This window comes from Phalangium opilio, unplaced genomic scaffold (assembly GCF_054372755.1).
Source record: "Phalangium opilio isolate 3A_F unplaced genomic scaffold, DU_Popi_V2 ptg000070l_1, whole genome shotgun sequence".
Lineage (NCBI taxonomy): Eukaryota > Metazoa > Arthropoda > Arachnida > Opiliones > Phalangiidae > Phalangium > Phalangium opilio.
In genome coordinates this window covers 14,490,059-14,510,507 of record NW_028324182.1, presented here as the reverse complement: position 1 = coordinate 14,510,507, position 20,449 = coordinate 14,490,059, and the positions used below count along the sequence as shown (strand labels likewise).

Genomic DNA, 20,449 nt, shown 5'->3' with positions numbered 1-20,449 from the left:
TGCAACAGCTGAAACAATTTCAGAACTTTGCAGGACAATTTCATAGAGCACTTTTAATGTAAAATGGTACATTTTTGAAATATAGTGACGGGAATATTTTCCCGCTTTTGTAAAATCAAATCAATTATTTATCCCATTTCAATTTTAATGACGATGTTCAAATAAAACAATATTTCAGACAAAATTTGTGTCAAATTAAATTACCTTAATGATTAAAGGTATTTGTTCAATGAATGAATTGGTTTTTTACGCGCTGCTGAGACTGAGAGATATACTAAACATTTATATTTACAAATTTATTAAATGGGGTTAGTTGGTCAATTATTTTAGGGGGGGGGGCAACAAAACCCCAAATTTCATGTCTATTTTCTTAAACCAACCAAAACTAACGAGTAGGTAATTAAAAATGGATTAATTCCTACTTGTGAATATAAAATGTGAGTAGGCCTTATGAGATAGTAATCAAATATTCATTGTATTCCAGATAGAAATTTCTTAAGAAAAGTCTTAGCGTCTTTCTCGAAACCTCCGATCCCCCCTGCTGGGTGGTCTCGCAGTTCGTCTCAAAAAGTCATCTACTGACCTTTCGTACTATAAAAAGTACAATTTTTGTTGTCAGAGACAAAACATGGACCATACCCCAAACCGCGTAAAAAACAAAACACAAAAAAACACCCCAAACTTACCGCTCTTTTGTCCATTGGTCTGCTTCTACTCGATGGAAACTCGGGATGATGCATAGATCTATCATAAAATGATAGGGCATCCATTGGAAACGGCTGAAATAATCCCAAAATAATAATAATAAGTCAATTAAAATTTAATTAACATCGCTGGTACACTCACTGGTCCAAATGGCAAAGGTGGAACTGGTGGTCTTTGATGATGAAAATCGCGCATAAATTCCGAATAAACTCCACTCATATAAGACTCCCTTCTCATTCCAAACTTATCAACTGATGGGCGACTATTAACAAAAAAATAAAAACCTCAAAATATACCTTAATTAGCGGTCTAATTCCTGATCAGCGCCATCTACCCATAGCGGTGACTTTGAGAACTACTGTAAGCGGCAAGCCAATCAGATGTCGCTAAAATCTGGTGACGTCATTTTTGGTAAGACCCGAGAGTGCCAGTTAGTGACGTCACCAGATTTTAGCGACATCTGATTGGCTTGCCGCTTACAGTAGTTCTCAAAGTCGCCGCTATGGGTAGGTGGCGCTGATCAGGAATAAGGCTAATTTAAATTAAAGTTAATTAAACGTACCCTTCCCTCCTAGGCTCTTTAAAATAAGCTATGGAAATGGATTACGAGAACAATGCGTTAAAAAAAAAGCTAAAATTTTGGGGGTAAAAACATGATTTATCTATATATGAACCTTCAGGGTATTCGTGACGACTTCTCTTGGGTCTGGGACCAGCGGTTGGTCCATCGTAACTACGTCTGCGATGTCTTCTAGAAAAAAATGTTTCAAGAGTACGAAACAAAAGGGATTAATAATAAAATAAGCTCTCGTAATTAGGGGTGTGCGGGTAGTGATTTTTCAATTTCGAATCGGGTTCGGGTAATCAAAAATACTGTTATCGGGTATCGGGGCGGGTACCCGAATTTTTGTCGGGTATTCGGGTAATTAGGCTTAGCCGAAAAATGGTTGTCGGGTAATAGTCGGGTATTAAAAGTTAGACGAATAGTTAGTTATAGGTGTGGGTACCCGAATTTTTGTCGGGTATTCGGGTAATTAGGCTTAGCCGAAAAATGGTTGTCGGGTAATAGTCGGGTATTAAAAGTTAGACGAATAGTTAGTTATAGGTGTGGGTACCCAAATTTTTTGCCTGGTATTCGGGTAATTAGGTTTAAATAAATTGATATTTCCTTCTAAAATTCCATTTAGTACATTATTCTTCCAGTTATATCTCAATCCTGGGTTATTCAATGTATGCTCTTTCTTAGTTTCTTTCTTTTTGATGCCCGCTTTCACTTTCTTAACCCTTAGCTTTATTTCAACACAGAATACTGGCAATGTATAGGCAAGAAGTTATATCAGTATCTCAGAGAGAAGGTATAAGATGCCTTTGTATTCGCGCGCCATAGTCCCAGTCCCCCTTTCAAAATACAAGGGGGGACGTAAATGGAGGCCGCCTCGCCGGGCTATTTCGCCTCTCCTCAGTCGGAAAATATGACTGTAATTTTCGTCACTCGCGTCGCTCCAACGTGCGTTTTCAAGAACCAATGAGATGCTGGTTGTAATTTAGAGACGGGGATTGACTCCGGACCTACGTTTGGACTGGAGATAAAGCTGGAAATGTGGCGAATTTATACCTTCTCTCTGAGATACTAGATATAACTTCTTGATATAGGTGTGTCGCGTTGCGTGCGGTGATTCTAGTCTGTCTCAGAAAGAAACTACCACAGAACGCATAGCTTATGTGAACTAAATTTCACATTGAAACAGTGTTTCATGGAATTTCGTCATTCTTAAAATTTCGATTCTTTCTAAACCGGACAATGGGTGGTCCCCTTTCACTTCTGATTCCTATTTTTCTACCCGCGAATAACCCGACAACCAGTTTCAGCTTGTCACGGGTAATGGGGGGGATTATTTTTACTACCCGAGTAGTTTCGAATAGTTGGAAAATTCATTTTCGGGTATCGGGGCGGGTACCCGACCCGATACCCGAACGGGTAATCTTCGGGTATCGGGTACCCGCACACCCCTACTCGTAATTAATAAATTACGTGGGAGTAAAGAGATTAATCTAAGTGTAATTGCAAGCATTACGTAATGTCCGGGAGAACCATTTTAAAAAAAAATACCTATATTTTTTTTGTGCAAAATAAAGTCTATAAAAAAGTTAAGGGTTTGTTTGCTTGTTTTTGTTATAAATTTCAATAAGAAACGATAAACAATTTCTTCAATAGTTAAAAAAAAAAAAATAATCAACTTTTGCATGATTGCTTGATGGGATTTTGTTTTTATGAGAAAAAACTTGGATCACCGGCAAGAATCTTTCGTGAATACCTTACCTTTAACAAACACCATTTTCAGTATCCAAAAACTGTGCAGGTTTTGGCATTTTTCTAACTCGGCAATTTCAATTTATATATTTATATAAATATTCTCTTATCGCTTATATATTGAGAAAAACGTCCATGCTGCCTCAATTTTTGGTAAATTTTGATATCAGGAGGTTATTCCCTAACGAAAGTCTATTTGATAAAGATTTTTAAAGTCCAAAATCGCTTCCTCTTTCACTTTTTTTGGTATTTTGGGTGTGAGAAAAGTTCTAGTAGCGATAAGAGACTTTTTTTTGGTATTTTGGGTGTGAGAAAAGTTCTAGTAGCGATAAGAGGGACCACCACGTTATTATTAACTTTTCATGTTGGCGCAGTTTTAGGGGTTTTTTTTTTATAATAGAAAGGGTTTTGATGGTAAATAAAACCACCAAAACAACTGAGTGGATCAAAAAGGTCCATCAGATGGAATGGAATAACCGGTTGCACATATTCCTTCCTTTCTTTTTTTTTTTTTTTCCTAAATGGTAATGGTGTGTGTATAAAGTCTACTTTGAACCTTGGGAGGAGAGAGACAGATGTTGCCACCAAAAAACCCAGATTTTTTTTAGTCCGTAACAAAGAGAGCCCATTTCTTAATGTTCATTTTAAATCCCTCCCGATATAAAAGTCTTATTTTATCCCCGAAACCACTGTTGAAAAAAAGAGAAAAGTACTACGTTAATAAAAACCGGTGGAATTTTTGACACTGCACACGTAAATCCCTATTATTGGTAACACCTGATCTATCAGAAACCCCATCTTTCATTCTTTCTTTCAAAGTTTGTTTCCCCCATCACTTTGTGGAACTACGAATGAATCCACCTTGTAGCCCAAACAAAGGATTATTGACATCCTTTTTACCGATAAGATGATAAACACGCACTAAATTTTGACCCAAATATTTTTTTTTTTTTTCAACGGAATGGTTCTTTATGATTCCAATGGCTCAGTCCTAACCTCAGGGATTCATGATGGGGGCTTCTCCTGGATGAACTTCGATCAGGGCGTCTTGAATGATGAGTATAAGGAATTGGTCTATGGCCACCGACTGGCCCACCCAGAGGAAGATCCCGAGGATGAATATGTCCGCCACGAGGATCGGCCCGAGATTGACGAACGGCACTGCGCGCTTTACTTCTTTTCAAATGTCGTAAAATTGTCACAAGGTCAACATTTTCATCAATTGGGAATAGACGACATAGTTCTTCTCCAACTACAGGCTCAATTTCCTTTCAAAAGTCAGGAAAAGAGGTTTTATTCGTCGCCACGTGGACATTTATATTTAGGCCTAAATACTCGTCGCCACGTGGATATTTATATTAAGGCCTAAGATTTGAGCCTAAATAGTCGTCGCCACGTGGATATTTATATTTAGGCCTAAACAGTCGTCGCCACGTGGATATTTATATTAAGGCCTAAGATTTGAGCCTAAATAGTCGTCGCCACGTGGATATTTATATTTAGGCCTAACAGTCGTCGCCACGTGGATATTTATATTTAGGCCTAAAAAGTCGTCGCCACGTGGATATTTATATTTAGGCCTAACAGTCGTCGCCACGTGGATATTTATATTTATACCTAAACAGTCGTCGCCACGTGGAAATTTATATTTTGGGCCTAAACAGTCGTCGTCACGTGGACATTTATATTTTGGGCCTAAACAGTCGTCGCCACGTGGACATTTATATTTTGGGCCTAAACAGTCGTCGCCACGTGGACATTTATATTTAGACCTAAGATTTGGGCCTAAATAGTCGTCCCACGTGGATATTTATATTTAGGCCTAACAGTCGTCGCCACGTGGATATTTATATTTAGGCCTAAAAAGTCGTCGCCACGTGGATATTTATATTTAGGCCTAACAGTCGTCGCCACGTGGATATTTATATTTATACCTAAACAGTCGTCGCCACGTGGAAATTTATATTTTGGGCCTAAACAGTCGTCGTCACGTGGACATTTATATTTTGGGCCTAAACAGTCGTCGCCACGTGGACATTTATATTTTGGGCCTAAACAGTCGTCGCCACGTGGACATTTATATTTAGACCTAAGATTTGGGCCTAAATAGTCGTCCCACGTGGATTTTTATATTTAGGCTTAAGTTTTGGGCCTAAACAGTAGTCGCCACGTGGAAATTTATATTTAGTACTAATATAGAAACTGATATTTTATAATCCCAAAATTCAAACAAATCTCTTGAAATCTGGCGAACTGTAAATTAACAACACAATTTGTCGGTTAAAATTACCTGTCCATCTCTGCCAATTTTGACTTGCTTCCCATCATTCCAAGGGTTATACAAATGCTGTGTTTTTGTAAAGGAAAGTTCTCTGCGACAAATCCAATCCAGGCAAAAGACTCCACCTAAAGCTCTGGCACTCAAACCTGAAATGAAAACCCCTTACCTCAATTAGCAAATGTTTAAAAATCCCCAAAAATTTAACCGGGATTTGAGATTTATTAGAAGTTACCAGGAGGCAAAACCCAAGAAATTGGGGCAACATCGTGTCTGGACTCGGAACAAAGTCTAGCAAACCCTGTTGTAATAAAAAAAAAACAATTAAATAATTAAACTAATCAAGAATATTAATAAATTGATTAAAGACCTTGAAACTTTCCACTCTCTTTCACGGAATAAATAAGAATTACGTTTTTATTTTCCTATCAAATAAAATACGACTATTTTTAGAAGAAATAATGGACACAACACCACCAATATCTGTTAGTTAAAGCGAAGACACGAACCCTATAGGCTTGATTAAGTTTTGATTCATTCTGAGGAGGAGTTGACCAAACCCCTTTAGCTTTAGACAAGGCTACATTCTCGTGATTATTGCTTTTAACCAAAAAGAATCTTGCAGAACGAAAGAAATATTTTAAGTAGTAAGAAATGTCCTTTTTCACTGGTAACCCTGTAGCTGATGAATGTCTCAACCGTTTCACTGGTCCAGCTTTTATAATAACAATATTGGAAACAGAAATTTAGGCAAAAGATTCAACAATGCCTAATTACAAAAGTGGCTAATTATAAGGGACCAAATTGTGGCCTATTGTTAATTATTTAGGCCTTAACTTTGGGTCTAAATAGTGTCCCTAGCCCAAATTTTGGGTATAAATACTAACAGCCTTAAAATTAAGATAATACATACATTCTCTGACTGGAGATCTCCTCGATACAATAGGAGAATGAGGTCTTTTATGGCTAACATGTTTTTTACGTGTCTTATCATCAGCATCTAAACAATATTAATTGATCACCTCATTAATCAAGCAATTAGACCAAAAACAAATATAGGAATGAGTCAAATAAGACCAAAATATATGGCAATCAGTCAAAATAGAGCAAAAAATATGGGAATCAGTCAAAATAGACCAAAACATATAGGAATGAGTCAAAATAGACCAAAACATATAGGAATGAGTCAAAATAGACCAAAAAATATATTAATGAGTCAAAATAGACCAAAAAATATGGGAATGAGTCAAAATAGACCAAAAATATAGGAATGAGTCAAAATAGACCAAAAAATATAGGAATGAGTCAAAATAGACCAAAAAAATATAGGAATGAGTCAAAATAGACCAAAAAAATATAGGAATGAGTCAAAATAGACCAAAAAATATAGGAATGAGTCAAAATAGACCAAAAATATAGGAATGAGTCAAAATAGACCAAAAATATGGGAATGAGTCAAAATAGACCAAAAATATGGGAATGAGTCAAAATAGACCAAAAATATGGGAATGAGTCAAAATAGACCAAAAATATGGGAATGAGTCAAAATAGACCAAAAATATGGGAATGAGTCAAAATAGACCAAAAATATGGGAATGAGTCAAAATAGACCAAAAAATATAGGAATGAGTCCAAATAGACGAAAAAATAACAAAGAGTCAAAATAGACCAAAAATATAGCAATGGAGTCAAAATAGACCAAAAAATAAAAATATCTCACCAGAATCTGAGCCACTGGCGGAATCAGACATTGAAGGTGAAGCTGAAACTGATCTAGACCTTGATCTTGATCCAGGAGATGAAGAAATCAGACTATCCTCTTCACAGGAGCAACTTTCATCCTCATCCTCTTCTTCATCTTCGTGTCCTGCCACGGATGACTCTGCTTCACTATGAGAGTCAAAATCCATTCTTTTCTCAGTTTTAGGTGATTTCTTGACTTGTTTCCTTTCATCAGAAGACTTTTCTTTCGCTTTTAAAATAAAATAGAGTTCAAATTCGTCATATCCCTTGATTAAATTGCATTTTTGCACAATTTATATCATACATTCGTGTTCTTTGTTTTTGAAATCTTCTCTATCATCATTACTATTGTTATTATTATTATTAGTGTGACGTTTTTCAGCTTCTAAAGTTTCTTGTTCTCTCGAATCATCCAATTCCACATCAGGTTTTTCAATTTTAACCATTGTAGGAGAAGCTTTCTTCTTGGGAGGGGTTTTGGCATTTTCTACAATACCCTTGGGTTTTTCTTGTTCCTTTTTCACGGGAGGCTCAGTTTTCTTTATAACTTTGGCATTAGTGACGGAAGCGGTTGATGTAGCTTCATTATTTCCTTTGTTTGGTCCAGGTTTACGTGATAATGGTTTAGGTTGACTTTTAGGTGAAATATTTCCCCCCGTTTTAGTAGAAGCGGGCTTTCCTTGTACCACTTTTGAGGGAACATTTGCTTTATTAGCGGCTACACTACTAGCCACAGTTTTCTTAACCGCACCAGTGTTAGTTACTGATGCGTTTCTTTTTATTGTCGCATTGGTTGAAGCTACAAGCCTTTTCTTTGGAGGCATATCAGTAGTTTTTTCTAAAAATTACCTTAACATGAGCAACTTCGCAATACAAATACTTAAGTAACTTGAAAGTACCTGCGGCTAAAGTGGTCGCGTTATTTGAAGGCTTTTGGGATGCTGTTGCTTTAGCATTCGCGTTAAAAACTTTCTTTACAACTTTATTAGCCACACCAGCAGACTATTTTTAAAGTCTTAATATTAATAACTAACTAACAATATTATAAGGGGCTAAATTAACTTCTACCTTTGCAACAGTTTCTTTGGTAGAAGCCACTGCTGCTTGGGATTTCTGTTGAGTAACTTGTACCGCATTTTCTTGAGAGTTTGTATTTACTGATTTAGCTTTAGGTTGGCCAGCAGCAGCTTTCTTTGGTTTAGTAACTTTGGGAGCTGCTGCTGTTTTAGCACCACCTGGGTTATTTCCTAAGTGTAACGTGTTAAGGGTAAATTTATGGGGGATAACATAGCTCGGGACAAAATAATATACCAGCTTGATTTATAGAGGCACTAGCTGCTTTACGGGTCATTGGACGACGCGTAACAGCAACAGTTGGTTTATTATGAGCAGGGTTTGCTTTAGATGTCATTTTATTGCCAGTTTTGGCTCCCCCTTTTACAGTTTTCCCACCTTAGCATTGAAAAATATTTCTTAACACATCGATTTTCAATCCTACAACACCACTTATGTCACTGTGTTAAAACATACCTGGTTTTCTATCATCTTTAAGTTCCGCAGTTAAATCATCATCTTCAGCATTTTCAGTGGCCAATAATTGATCAAGGACATTGTCTTCCATGTCACCTAAAATTTAAATTAAATTCTACAATTCACGTAGATTAACAAGATTTTTTTTTTTTTTTTCATAAACAAAGCTAATTTGGAATTGAAACTTCAGAAGTTCAGAGCAATGAAAGAAATTAAAAATTTACACTTAAGCCTTTGTTAAAAGTAGGCTTAGCTCGGTGTAACTTCATTTACTGATAAAAAAATAAAAAATATACCTTTCAAATCAGCATCTGTAGTGGTCATTTCATGTAGAACACTTAATATTTGCTAATTAAAACTAAATCTACCCTAATTAAACTAAAATTTCTCTAAAAATTAAGAAAACAAAGTTCCGTTTCTTGAGTTTTCTTCTTCAAGCAAAAAAACTCCAGAAGTTCAAGCAAGGAGAATGCATACATTGGAGGAGAAAACGGTTGCAAACTTTCTGGCCTTTCACTGTTGTACCATAGCCCACTCGATCACGCAGTTGTCGAAAGGGTTATGGGATTTTCCATGAAAAATAGTTTTCTAACTTTTCTTAAAAAATATGGAAGGAAAATAATTTTTTTCATACATATTTTAATAAAAGCACTTTAGGCAGAGCCTCAAAGGGGATAAAAAAATGAAAATTGGGCTATAGAGTCCTTCATACCTAAACGCGACCTTGGGGTACCGAAATTCTCAACACATACCAACAAAATTTGCAAATCAATTAACTCAATTACTGGCCTAATCAAAAGAACTTGTGAAAAACGCCGACCCAAAATTATTCATACTCTTACCAAATCTTGATTATGCCTCTTTCGTTTCATTTGGGCCCCATTTGATAAGCCTATTACAACATTCAAAAGAGTCGCTCAAACTTCTGTCTTTTTTATTACACATTTCTTGGGACACAATCAATCTTTACATAGAAAATTTTAACAACTTTCAATCTTTGTCTCAACAATAGCTAAACAACTAGGTTTACTAAATATAAAATCACATTATCGGGTGGTTTTTTCTTCTTAATCATCGCGCTGTTATTAATACCAGTATATTTCATAAAGCTGAAGGTGTCATTTATTAAGGCACCAGTGACTCATTGGCATTGTACACTGATATGTCATATAAATTTTTACTTCATTCATTAAATTCTACGTTAGAATCTAATAAAATACGAATGTAAAAAAGGCCTCGCCTACTTAAACAAAAAAAAAAAAAAAAAGTCAATTACGTGAATGGAAATTTCAAATTTGCTCAAGTATATTCAACAGTGACTAGTCAATATTTCATCACAGTATACTTTGTAACAAATTCATCGTTTTACCGTTTATTACTGAGTGTATATTGAATTTAAGCTGTTAAATTAAATATTGGCACAATGAATTAAATTTAAATCCCATAAAAAATATTTCAATCCCGTAAAGATTCAAATAACTCGTAAAATGAATCTAATCATGAATCTATATAACTATGAATATACAGCTCTATCATATGCCCCTTTTATCATGTCGATTTGGTTTGGGTGTTACCCTCCTAGCTCTAATAGCCAATCACAAGACAAGAGGAAGTGACGTTTCGAATTTACACACCCCCTTCCTTCTCCCGCTCCTAACACTAGCAGACACGTGACTGATGTATCCTTTCGCTAAGCCCCGCCCAAACCTTATCGAGAGGTTAGACAGCGTAACGCAGCTGTATATTCATAGTTATATAGATTCATGATCTAATGAGTTACTTACGTAATTATGACCATTCACATTGCCCAGAAAGGTTTTTTTCCATTCAACCCAAGTTTAATCAACCCAAATTTTCACTAAAACTTACTAAAACCCCAAAAATACGTCTCAAATAAATAGTTATTCAATATTCAGGACAAGCCCCTTCAAGAAAATATACTATTTTTAATATTTTATCAATTGGCCATATGTCTAATCAGCGCCACTAACGGATGGTCTGAAAACTACTCCCATAGAGTCTAGGTATATTTAAGCGGGTTTGCAGAATTTCCGTCAGATGGCGCGGCGTTCGAGCCACCTGGCGGAAATTAGCCTTATTCCTTATCAGCGCCACCTACCCATAGCGGCGACTTTGAGAACTACTGTAAGCGGCAAGCCAATCAGATGTCGCTAAAATCTGGTGACGTCACTGACTGGCACTCTCGGGTCTTACCAAAAATGACGTCACCAGATTTTAGCGACATCTGATTGGCTTGCCGCTTACAGTAGTTCTCAAAGTCACCGCTATGGGTAGATGGCGCTGATCAGGAATAAGGCTAATTCTGCAAACCCGCTTAAATATACCTAGACTCTATGGGAGTAGTTTTCAGACCATCCGCTAGTGGCGCTGATTAGACATATGGCCAATTTCTGTTTTCAACTTACGCTATTTGGTAATGTGCTGTGAAAATTTTCAACTTTATAGAAATAATAATAATAATAATAATTCTTTGAGAAATTCTGTTGGATATTATTATTAAGTATTTATAACAAAAATATCCGAGAATAAATGCGCCCCCATAAATGCATGGTCCCGTTAAATATTTCTAATATGCTTCTTACACTTTTTAATTATGACCTTATTGGAGAGAGTGCGAAGACAGTTTTAAGGATAAACTGAGTTCTTTAAGTAATAAATTAATTATTATTAACCGTATATCGAATGTAATATTGAAGATGGAATGCTTCAAAAAAAAAATATTGCTAGAACATTTCAAGGTAACAATAAACTTTCATATTAAAAAGTTTACTTTAAAGGGACTGCAAAGAAGGCATCGGCGGGTGGGTAAAAATTATTCGAAATACGTCACACACATCACGTGATGCCAAGATACAAAGGCTCCTCATGGAGTGGAACTAGTCCTTGTTTTTCGCGAGATTGCAGCGCCATTTCCATGAAGTGGTATTTTTCGAAATAAAACGAACTAAGCTTCTTTGAACCACGCCTCTCCTTGGTCACGTGCCTCTGACGTATTTCAAATAATTTTTACTCACCCGCTGATGCCTGCTTTACAGTCCCTTTAAATGCATTTGTTTTTTTTTTTAAGTATCAAAGATTTGAAACAAATTAATTAATTAAGATACTTTAAACGCGACGTATTTTTTTAACATATTGAAGATTACTAATTAATATTGAAGTAACAAAGATTCAATCGAATACCTCTTTTTATTTCACCATATGGAATGAGAATCTTGTTTAATAGAAATCAGAATCGGAACTTTGATAGGAACCAGTACTTTCATTGTTTTTCGAGCATTCTACGTAACTTTCTGAGAGGGAATCAGACGAAAGTTCAGATTGCCTTCCTAGTTCTATTCAATACAATATACTTCAACGTTACAAAGGAAAGAAAGAAAGAAAAACCCATAAATTAATTATTTATTTATTTAATTACTTATTTTTGAAGAGAAAGAGAGGGGATGCGAAAAATGGAAAGAAGAAGGAACCAATCTAACACCCGTTGATTGGCTATTTGTAGATGAGCTAAGAATCAAAGCCAAGCATTCGGCCACGTCTCTATTTGGAGCGCAAGATAAAGCGGGTGTTAATCCCGAACAGTCGCTAGAAGAAACATCCGCTCCTCTGTTTAACAAATTATCTACGACGCTAATTAAACCCCGATTTGCGGCAATATGAAGAGGCCTACGAGTAATCAAGAACAAATAAATTATACTCTTTGCGTTACAAAAATTAAAAATATAAATCTTACGTTTTTCCATCTTCATTCCCTAGATTAATAAGATCGGGTGTTGTTTTCTCTAATAATATTAAGGCAGCGTTTTCATGGCCCTAAATACAATGTTAAAAGAGAATATAAGTGTTCATATCTTTCCGCGATGAACATTTCCATAAGTACCTTCATGCAAGCCAAATGTAAAGCTGTATTTCCCTGAACATTCTGGCACTGAATTTTGGCTTTATTCTCTAATAAAATTTCTATAAGAAAAACCAAAACCAATTAATATTCACTAATCCCTTTATTTAACTTTTACCAGAAGGGGATAATAGAAAAAGGATGCCACTCTGTATCCTCTTAATGCTTTAGTTATGTAACGTCATTCTTCCCAGGCTCATGTACCCTTTTAGTTTGCTTTCCCGCTCATCAAACTACAAAGGTGAATTCAATAGTTGTTTGGCACTAAATCCCCAGCAATCATCCCACAAACCTTGATTGTCTTGACGTGGGACAAAATGCGCAAGCGCGTCTTGCCAAGTATTTAAACGCTAATAGAGTAATGATGAGGGAACTATTTATCGTGTATGTGATTCGGTTTAGTAACCTTGCTCTAAGTGTTCCGATGTTGGGAAGAGTGACGTTACACTCACCCCGCTTTGTGCTTGTACACTTCTCTCGAAGAGAAGTATTATATACTTCTGCTTTTACTCATTACCTAAAGCTTTAACATTTCCATTCATGGCAGCCATCATAAGAGACGTTGTGTGAAATCTATCAGCAGCGTTTATAATGGCTCCTTCACTAAGCAAAAGTCGAAGGCACTCGATACTATCGTGATATGACGCAATATGAAGAGGAGTTCTATTAAAAAAAAAGTTGAAAAACCCAAATTAACCCTTTCCTTACGTATACTTTCTATCATAAACTACAATCTTACCTCCCCTTTTTATCTCTCAAATTAACAATATGATTCCCAAATCGTTTAATTAACATTTCTGTACAGGTTTCGCTACCACGAAACCTAAATTTATTTGGGAGAAAATAAAACGATACAAGATTAATTTAATTTAATTAAGTTATGGGACTTTAAAATAAAAAAAAAGTTAATTCTATCTTTAATTGCGCAAAATATAATAACAATACCAAAAAAAAAAAAAAAAAAATAAGGAGAGAGTTAAATAATAAAGTTAACTTAATTAATTGGATACTTACGGATTGGATCTTTCCAGTTTAAAATAATCCACAAACATTATTTTTCAAGCGCAACATTTTTCGAAGGGAACAGGAATATTGTTTTTTTTTTTAAGTTTTTCACGCAAAGGAGATTTAAGGAGAGAAAAAAAAGAGGGGGTAAAACAGGTTGAGGTTGTTTGTTTTTTTTTGTTTTTTTTTTTTAAACATAAACAAGGAAAATGAAAGAAAGAAAGAAAGAAAGAAAAAACAAACAAAAATGGTCAGGATAACAAAAATCATGCATACACTTTCATGCTAAAGCTAATTTTAAATGCTTTTCAATAAAAAGCAAGTTCCTATATACGTATCAATAAATTTCTATCAAAACGTTTGTACAAAATAAAAGACGCAAAACTTCTATGGGGATTGAAAAAAACAATATCAAAATAAATCATGATACTTACACTGCACAATGAATTGGGGAAAATGAATTCCCTATGAAAGCTTCGTGCGTGTGATGATCTAACAATAATTCTATACAGGCATCGTGACCTGAAAAATAGCATTTCATCTATGCCTCAATATTAAGCTTCATTTGGAGTTAAAGGAAAAGTTCAGATAACATAACATTATATATATACTTTAAAAGAACGCCCGTTTTCTAAATATAAAAGGAAAAGTATTAAAAAACAAATAAATGATCTCTTATTGCAAAATAATTCGCATTTAATTAATCTTAAAAACGAGGACTACTGCGCCGCCATTGATTCAGTGACGTCTGATAGCCACCCCTAATGGGATTGGTTGAATTCTCACAAGCTGAGAGAGAGGTAAGGGTAAGCCCACTCGATCACGCACGTAACAGGCTCGTTTTAGCAGCCAACACTAAAGCAATGGCGGATGGCGCGGTAGTCCCCGTTTTTAAGACTAATTAAACGCTAATTATTTTGTAATAAGAGATAATTTATTTATTCTTTTAATACTTTTACTTTTATATTTAGAAAAACGCCGTTCTTTTAAGGTATAATGTTATGTAACCTAAACTTCTCCAAGTACTTTTACTACCTCCAGCGCAACTATGATGCAAAGGCGTCCATCCCGCTTTATCAAAAGTATCAGTGATGCCTACACTCCCGTGGCTTATTAAAACCGCCAAAGCTCCGACGTTTCCCGAACTGGCGGCAATATGTAATGGCGATTTTCCAGATGAAGTTTTGTGCCTCAAATCGGCTCCGTGTTTTAAGAGCAACTTGATTATTAATTCATCCCCACTATAGGCCTAAGTTAATTAAAATAATTAGGCGAAAATGGACGTCACGCAACCCCAGAAAAATTAAAATAAATACTAACAGCGCGATGCAAAGCAGTTTGGCAATTTTTATCCATGGCAGTCACTGAGGAATTATGTTGCAAGAGTAACTTTGCACAATCAATTCGATTGTGAAGAACAGCGAACATTAATGGAGTTCTTAAGAAATCATTTCGTGAATAAATTAGCTAATTTCCTAGTTAAAAATTTTATCTTTAGTCGACTCTTTACCTTCCATATTTATCAGGAATATCTACAGTATCCCCAATATCTCCCGATTCGAGCATTAATCTTAAACATTCTTTATGTCCCTGATAGGCGGCCGCGTGAAAGGGTGTCCTATGACTAACAAAATCCTGGGAAGCAACATTAGCTCCGTGTTGCAACAACAAAGCCACACACTCGGTATGACCTTGAGAAGCGGCTAGATCTAAGGAAGTTCTACCGTGTCCATCCTTAGCTTCCAGATCTTTAATATGCGACAGAAGTAGTGAAATGCAAGGAGAGTGTCCGTTATAGGCGGCAAAATGAAGAGGAGTAAGTCTAGATTTGTTCTTATTTGGCAAATTGTAATTTCCTTCGCAAGCTAATAAGAGCTGAAGAATAAAAGTTTCATTTAACGGGACTTTATATTCTGAAATGTTGCCCTGGTTTCTAAACATTACCGCTTCCAAGGCAACACTGTTCCCACTGGCAGCTGAGTAATGAAGAGGAGTAAACCCTTGATTATCCCCTTTTAATGGATTAGCGTCTTTATCTAATAAGGTTAAGACGCATCGCCCTTCTTCGTCAGAAGCCGAGGCATAATGTAAAGCCGTGCACCCGTCAGAATCAGTATGTGAAATGTTGGATTTTATGGCCAAAAGCGAAAGAACGCAGGAAAATTGATTGTTACTCGCGGCATAGTGTAACGGAAGTCTATTTAAAAAATCACTTCTTACAATCAAAATCATTTCATTTTATAGAAATAGTTCAGTTAACATAACACTATATCTTAAAAGAACGCCTTTTTCCAAATATAAAAGTAAAAATATTAAAAGAATAAATAAATGATCTCTTATTACAAAATAAGTAGCATTTATTTAGCCTTAAAAACGAGGACTACTGCGCCGCCATTTTTTAGTGACGTCTACTACACCGAACCACTGGGATTGGTTGAATTCTTACAGAGGTAAGAGCAGTGCGGGAAATAAGAAAAATTTCTTTTTGGACATGTGTCCAGTGACCTCCCCCCACCCCTTGACTGGAAAAAAGTGTCGCAGTTTCATAGTCAAGCTATCTAATTAATTATTGGTCAATATGTTCAGCGACCCCCTTAGTTTTTTTAAAAAAATCATGGGACATTATAAAATAATATTGGACAATGTCCAGTTTGTCCCGCGCTTATTTCCAGCCCTGGGTAAGGTAGGTTTGATTGAGCAGACGCCACTAAAGCAATGGCGGTGCAGTAGTCCTGGTTTTAGAGACGCTAATTATTTTTTAATAAGAGATTTTTTTTTAAATTTTTTTTCTTTTATATTTAGAAAAAGGCCGTTCTTTTAAGGCATAATGTTATGTTTCCCGATCTTTCCCTTTAAATTCAACTAAAATGAAACAAACCTTCCATAACTATCACACACGTCAAAATTAGCTCCATTTTGAATTAAAAACTCCATACATTCAACTGAGCCACTATAAGCCGATAAATGGCAGGCAGTTCTACCACTGTTATCTTGCGCGTGAATATCCGATCCTGCCATGACTAATTTACGACAACAGTCTATATAACCACTAAACGCTGCTAAGTGTAATGCAGTTAGACCGGCAGATGAACACCTAATACATATTCACTTAGTATAAACTGATAAAATATAGGCCTAAACATTATTAATGATTAATTAACCTATTAATACGAGCTCCCGCTGTTATTAATGATTTAACTAATAACTCGTGTCCATAACGAGCAGCAATATGCAAAGGGCTAAATCCCTCCTTGTCAACTGCGTCAACTTCGGAGGAAAAACTAAGAAGGGTTTCAGCCCTTGCAAATCTGCCATGTATGGATGTCATATGTAAAGGAGTACGTCCTTCTAGACTTTGGAAATTGACATTGGCCCCTTCTCTCAATAATACTTCAAGGCAACCTCCTCCGTGAATAGAGGCTGCGGCATAGTGCAATGGGGTCTGATAAAGCAAGGGGATTATTATCGTAAAACCATATTTATACTTGGATATGGTAAGGTTCAATTACCAATCCTCTATGGTTACAACAATCGAGTGTTGCATTGGCCATCATGAGTTCTTCAACAATGTCATCTTGTCCATTAAGACAAGCTAAGTTTATAATTAATATTAATTATTCAATAAGTTGAACGAAAAGTTTAGGTAACATAACATTATAGCTTAAAAGAACGGCCTTTTTCTAAATATAAATGGAAAAATATTAAAAGAATAAATAAATGATCTCTTATTACGAAATAATTAACATTTAATTAATATTAAAAAAAAATTGAGGACTACTCAGGGCCGGAAATAAGCACTGGACATTGTGCAACAAAAAAATAAAAAATGTTCCTAATTTTTCTTTTTTTTTTTTCCAAAAACTAAGGGGATCAGTGGACATGTTGACCAATAAATATTTCCAAAGTTTTGATAGCTTGACTATGAAAATGCCACACTATTTTTGCACACTCCAGTGGACAATGTCATATAAGAAATATTTCTTATTTCCAGCCCTATTACTTCTGCCCGCCGCCATTTCGCGTCAAACCTCTTATGCGTGGTTGAGTTGGCTATGTTGTGAGAATTAGCCTTATTCCTGATCAGCGCCACCTAACCATAGCGGCGACTTTGAGAACTACTGTAATCGGCAAGCCAACCAGATGTCGATAAAATCTGGTGACGTCGTTTTTGGTAAGACCCCGAGAGTGCCCGTCAGTGACGTCACCTGATTTTAGCGACATCTGATTGGCTTGCCGATTACAGTAGTTCTCAAAGTCGCCGCTATGGTTAGGTGGCGCTGATCAGGAATAAGGCTAATTCAACCAATCCCCTAGCCCCCTCCACTATAGCAATGGCGGCCCAGTAGTCCTCATTTTTAATACTAATTAAAAGCCAATTATTTTGTAATAAGATATGATTTATTTTCTTTTAAATATTTAATTCCTTTTATATTTAGAAAAGGGCCGTTCTTTTAAGGTGGTAATGTTATGTTGCCTGAACCTTTTTCTTTAAGATGATATACCTATGTGCAAAGGGGTATTGCCAAATATATTAACAGGTTCTAATTCAGCCCCGAGTTTCAATAGAAGATGAACTGTGTTTAAACTTCCAGCAGCTGCGGCAGCGTGTAATGGAGTGTAAAACTCTTTGTCTCTAACATTTAAGTCAGCATCATATTGTACTAGAAGTTGTACAATCTCAGTGTGACCCATATAAGCGGCCCAATGAAGGGCCCGCCTGTCTTTTTTGTCAAATGCATTACAAGTTGCTCCATGATCTAAAAGGAATTTGACCATCTAAATGAACAAAAATTTGGTTTAGAAAGATTTTCCCCTTAAATATGTTAAGAAATTGTTACATCAAAGTGTCCATTAAAGGCAGCGTGTTGTAAAGAGGTTCTTCCAGCTCTGTCAGAAATATTAACATTGTTTTGAAGAGGGACTAACAGTTGAGCACATTCCAGAGCATTATTGGCAGCGGCTATATGTAAGGGGGTTTGCCAGTTTTTGTCACGAGCATTTATTTCTACTTCTCTTTCAAGTAAAACTTCAACTGTCTCCTATAGACCACAAATTTATATAATATGTCTATTTAGATAAATGAAATAAGACTTATTTACCGCACTCTCACTGCGACACGCTCTATGCAAGGGTGTTAACCAATAATTATCTTTCGCATTAACTCTGGCATTATTTTGTAAAAGGATTTCTGATATTGCTGCCTCCCCACAAGCTGCGGCAGCGTGGAGTACTGTTCTTCTTTCTGAATCAGAATAGTTAACATCTTCCTTGTGGTAAATTAGTTCTTTAACTTCATCTATATCTCCTCGAAAAACAGCTTGAACTAGAGGAGGCTATGAACCACGAATTAAAAATTAAACCTTAATAACTATCCCTCCGAAATTGCAATTACCAACCCCATGCAAACATTTTGAAGCCAAGTATATTTGACCAAGGCTTAAAAATATAATTCAAACTTACCTCTTCTAACAGTAACAAATTTACCATTTCCTAAATATAACTAATCAACCATATAAAATAGACTGATTTACATCTCTGACTATCTGTAACTCCGATAGAATCATTATTTTTCTCAAGCTAATTGAGCAAAGTACATTCCTTAACTTAAGGCACGACAACCATCAATATTTCCAAGAACAACCCAGGCTTGATAGATGTCACTAGTCAAATTAGCCACATTTTTAAATACCGGTAAATTCAAATTAATAAAACTCAACTAGCTACACGTGGTTGAATAGTTGTCTTCAAAAATCTTCTAGGAAATAAAATATTGGTTTATTTTAAGTTCAAAGTAGTACGGAAGTTACCGTAGGATAAAGTTTTAAATATAAACAGCGATCAAAATAGACCAAGTTCAATATTTTTTAAGAACTAAAAACCTTCAAACGTAAAACGGTTGAATAAATAATGTCCGCCCATCTGCCAAAGAGTGCAATATTGCTTCCGGAATGTGGAGGAGTAAATCAAGTCTAAAATTCTCTATACTAATATGGAAAGTCTCTTTAAACCTCGCTGTCAAAAACTAGCAAACACCTTCCACTGGAAGAAATGACCTCTAACACTCACTACTCCTCCGAAGCTAATAAAAGAACTTTCGAGTCGTAGATTCTTGTGTACATTCTAGTCGAGTTAACTCAAACGTAGTCTCGGATTCGAGACTCAAAATTAAAACAAATATTTTCGCATTTTAAACCCCATAAGATATAGGCCAAGGTTATCACGCTGTGATAAAATCATAAAATTAGATGTATCTAAAGTAATCTGGCCTATAAGTCAAATTCATTCTCCTTTTCTTTTAAATTATACGCCTCCTTCAGTCGGGATTAATAAAGGAACATAGCTTTTTAGGTATGGAGATTGTCAAATGTATAGAAAAAAATTAAAACGGAAAAGATTTTAATTGGCACTCAGAACCTTGAAAACTAAAAAACGCTAATTAATTCCTAATTAGGCCCTGCTAAGACGTATTTCAATTTATAAAGAGCTCTCTTTTTTTCTTAGAAGTTACTCTTCAATAATATTTTCTGATCTAGTTAAATTTTTTCGAAAATTACTGAGCAATTTCAATTCGTCTCATTTTAAACGGAATAAAATGGTATCAAATTCCACAGAAATATCAACACTTCGTGGAAAATGATATATCGCATCGCTCATTCGGCAAATATAAGCCCCTATAACGGCTTACATAGCAATCGGAATCGTTAGCTCCTAGATACAGTTGACAAGTCGATGAATTCCGGGAAATGACGGCTTTTCGTGATTGGAGAGAGGATGGAGAGAGAGAGAAGATGATCGAGAGCGAAGAGGAATTCTTTTGTATTCACTAATTAGAGGGGGGAGGAATGGTTGCCAGGAACTTTGTTTTAGGCGTTAACGAGGCAACAGTTCTAAGGTCTTTTATACCAAAGTCAAGCAGAGGATAGAAAATTAGCCCAAAGGGACACTTAACATTTTGAAAGAC

General features: G+C 35.8%; 2 protein-coding genes across 4 annotated transcripts; both read right to left on the bottom strand.

The window, feature by feature from the left end:
• Positions 1 to 26: 26 nt before the first annotated feature.
• LOC149661894 (uncharacterized) lies at positions 27 to 9,037 on the bottom strand. Of its 3 annotated transcripts, none has more exons than XM_089843442.1 (18): positions 8,864 to 9,036; positions 8,568 to 8,663; positions 8,349 to 8,489; positions 8,106 to 8,284; positions 7,937 to 8,039; positions 7,342 to 7,875; positions 7,015 to 7,266; positions 6,208 to 6,294; positions 5,804 to 6,009; positions 5,665 to 5,719; positions 5,530 to 5,595; positions 5,307 to 5,443; positions 4,013 to 4,284; positions 1,380 to 1,456; positions 1,268 to 1,295; positions 847 to 967; positions 687 to 779; positions 27 to 591 (listed from the first exon to the last, which is right to left on the bottom strand). In XM_089843442.1, the coding sequence occupies exons 1-18, from the start codon at positions 8,889 to 8,891 to the stop codon at positions 508 to 510; spliced, it is 2,559 nt and encodes an 852-aa protein (XP_089699568.1). In that variant the 5' UTR covers positions 8,892 to 9,036; the 3' UTR covers positions 27 to 507. The 3 variants fall into 3 exon arrangements, with proteins under 3 accessions (XP_089699568.1, XP_089699569.1, XP_089699570.1); XM_089843443.1 differs by having other exon boundaries at positions 1,380 to 1,453; XM_089843444.1 differs by lacking the exons at positions 27 to 591; positions 687 to 779; positions 847 to 967; positions 1,268 to 1,295; positions 1,380 to 1,456 and adding an exon at positions 3,163 to 3,705 and having other exon boundaries at positions 8,864 to 9,037.
• Positions 9,038 to 9,484: 447 nt separating this feature from the next.
• On the bottom strand, positions 9,485 to 19,149 carry LOC149661893 (uncharacterized). Its single transcript, XM_089843425.1, has 18 exons — positions 18,949 to 19,149; positions 18,588 to 18,821; positions 18,327 to 18,527; positions 17,991 to 18,264; positions 16,998 to 17,080; positions 16,650 to 16,930; positions 16,367 to 16,582; positions 15,433 to 15,685; positions 14,999 to 15,363; positions 14,809 to 14,926; positions 14,524 to 14,737; positions 13,923 to 14,010; positions 13,223 to 13,306; positions 13,001 to 13,146; positions 12,466 to 12,545; positions 12,319 to 12,398; positions 12,004 to 12,251; positions 9,485 to 11,920 (listed from the first exon to the last, which is right to left on the bottom strand). The coding sequence occupies exons 1-18, from the start codon at positions 18,973 to 18,975 to the stop codon at positions 11,805 to 11,807; spliced, it is 3,108 nt and encodes a 1,035-aa protein (XP_089699551.1). The 5' UTR covers positions 18,976 to 19,149; the 3' UTR covers positions 9,485 to 11,804.
• Between the last annotated feature and the right edge of the window lie 1,300 nt (positions 19,150 to 20,449).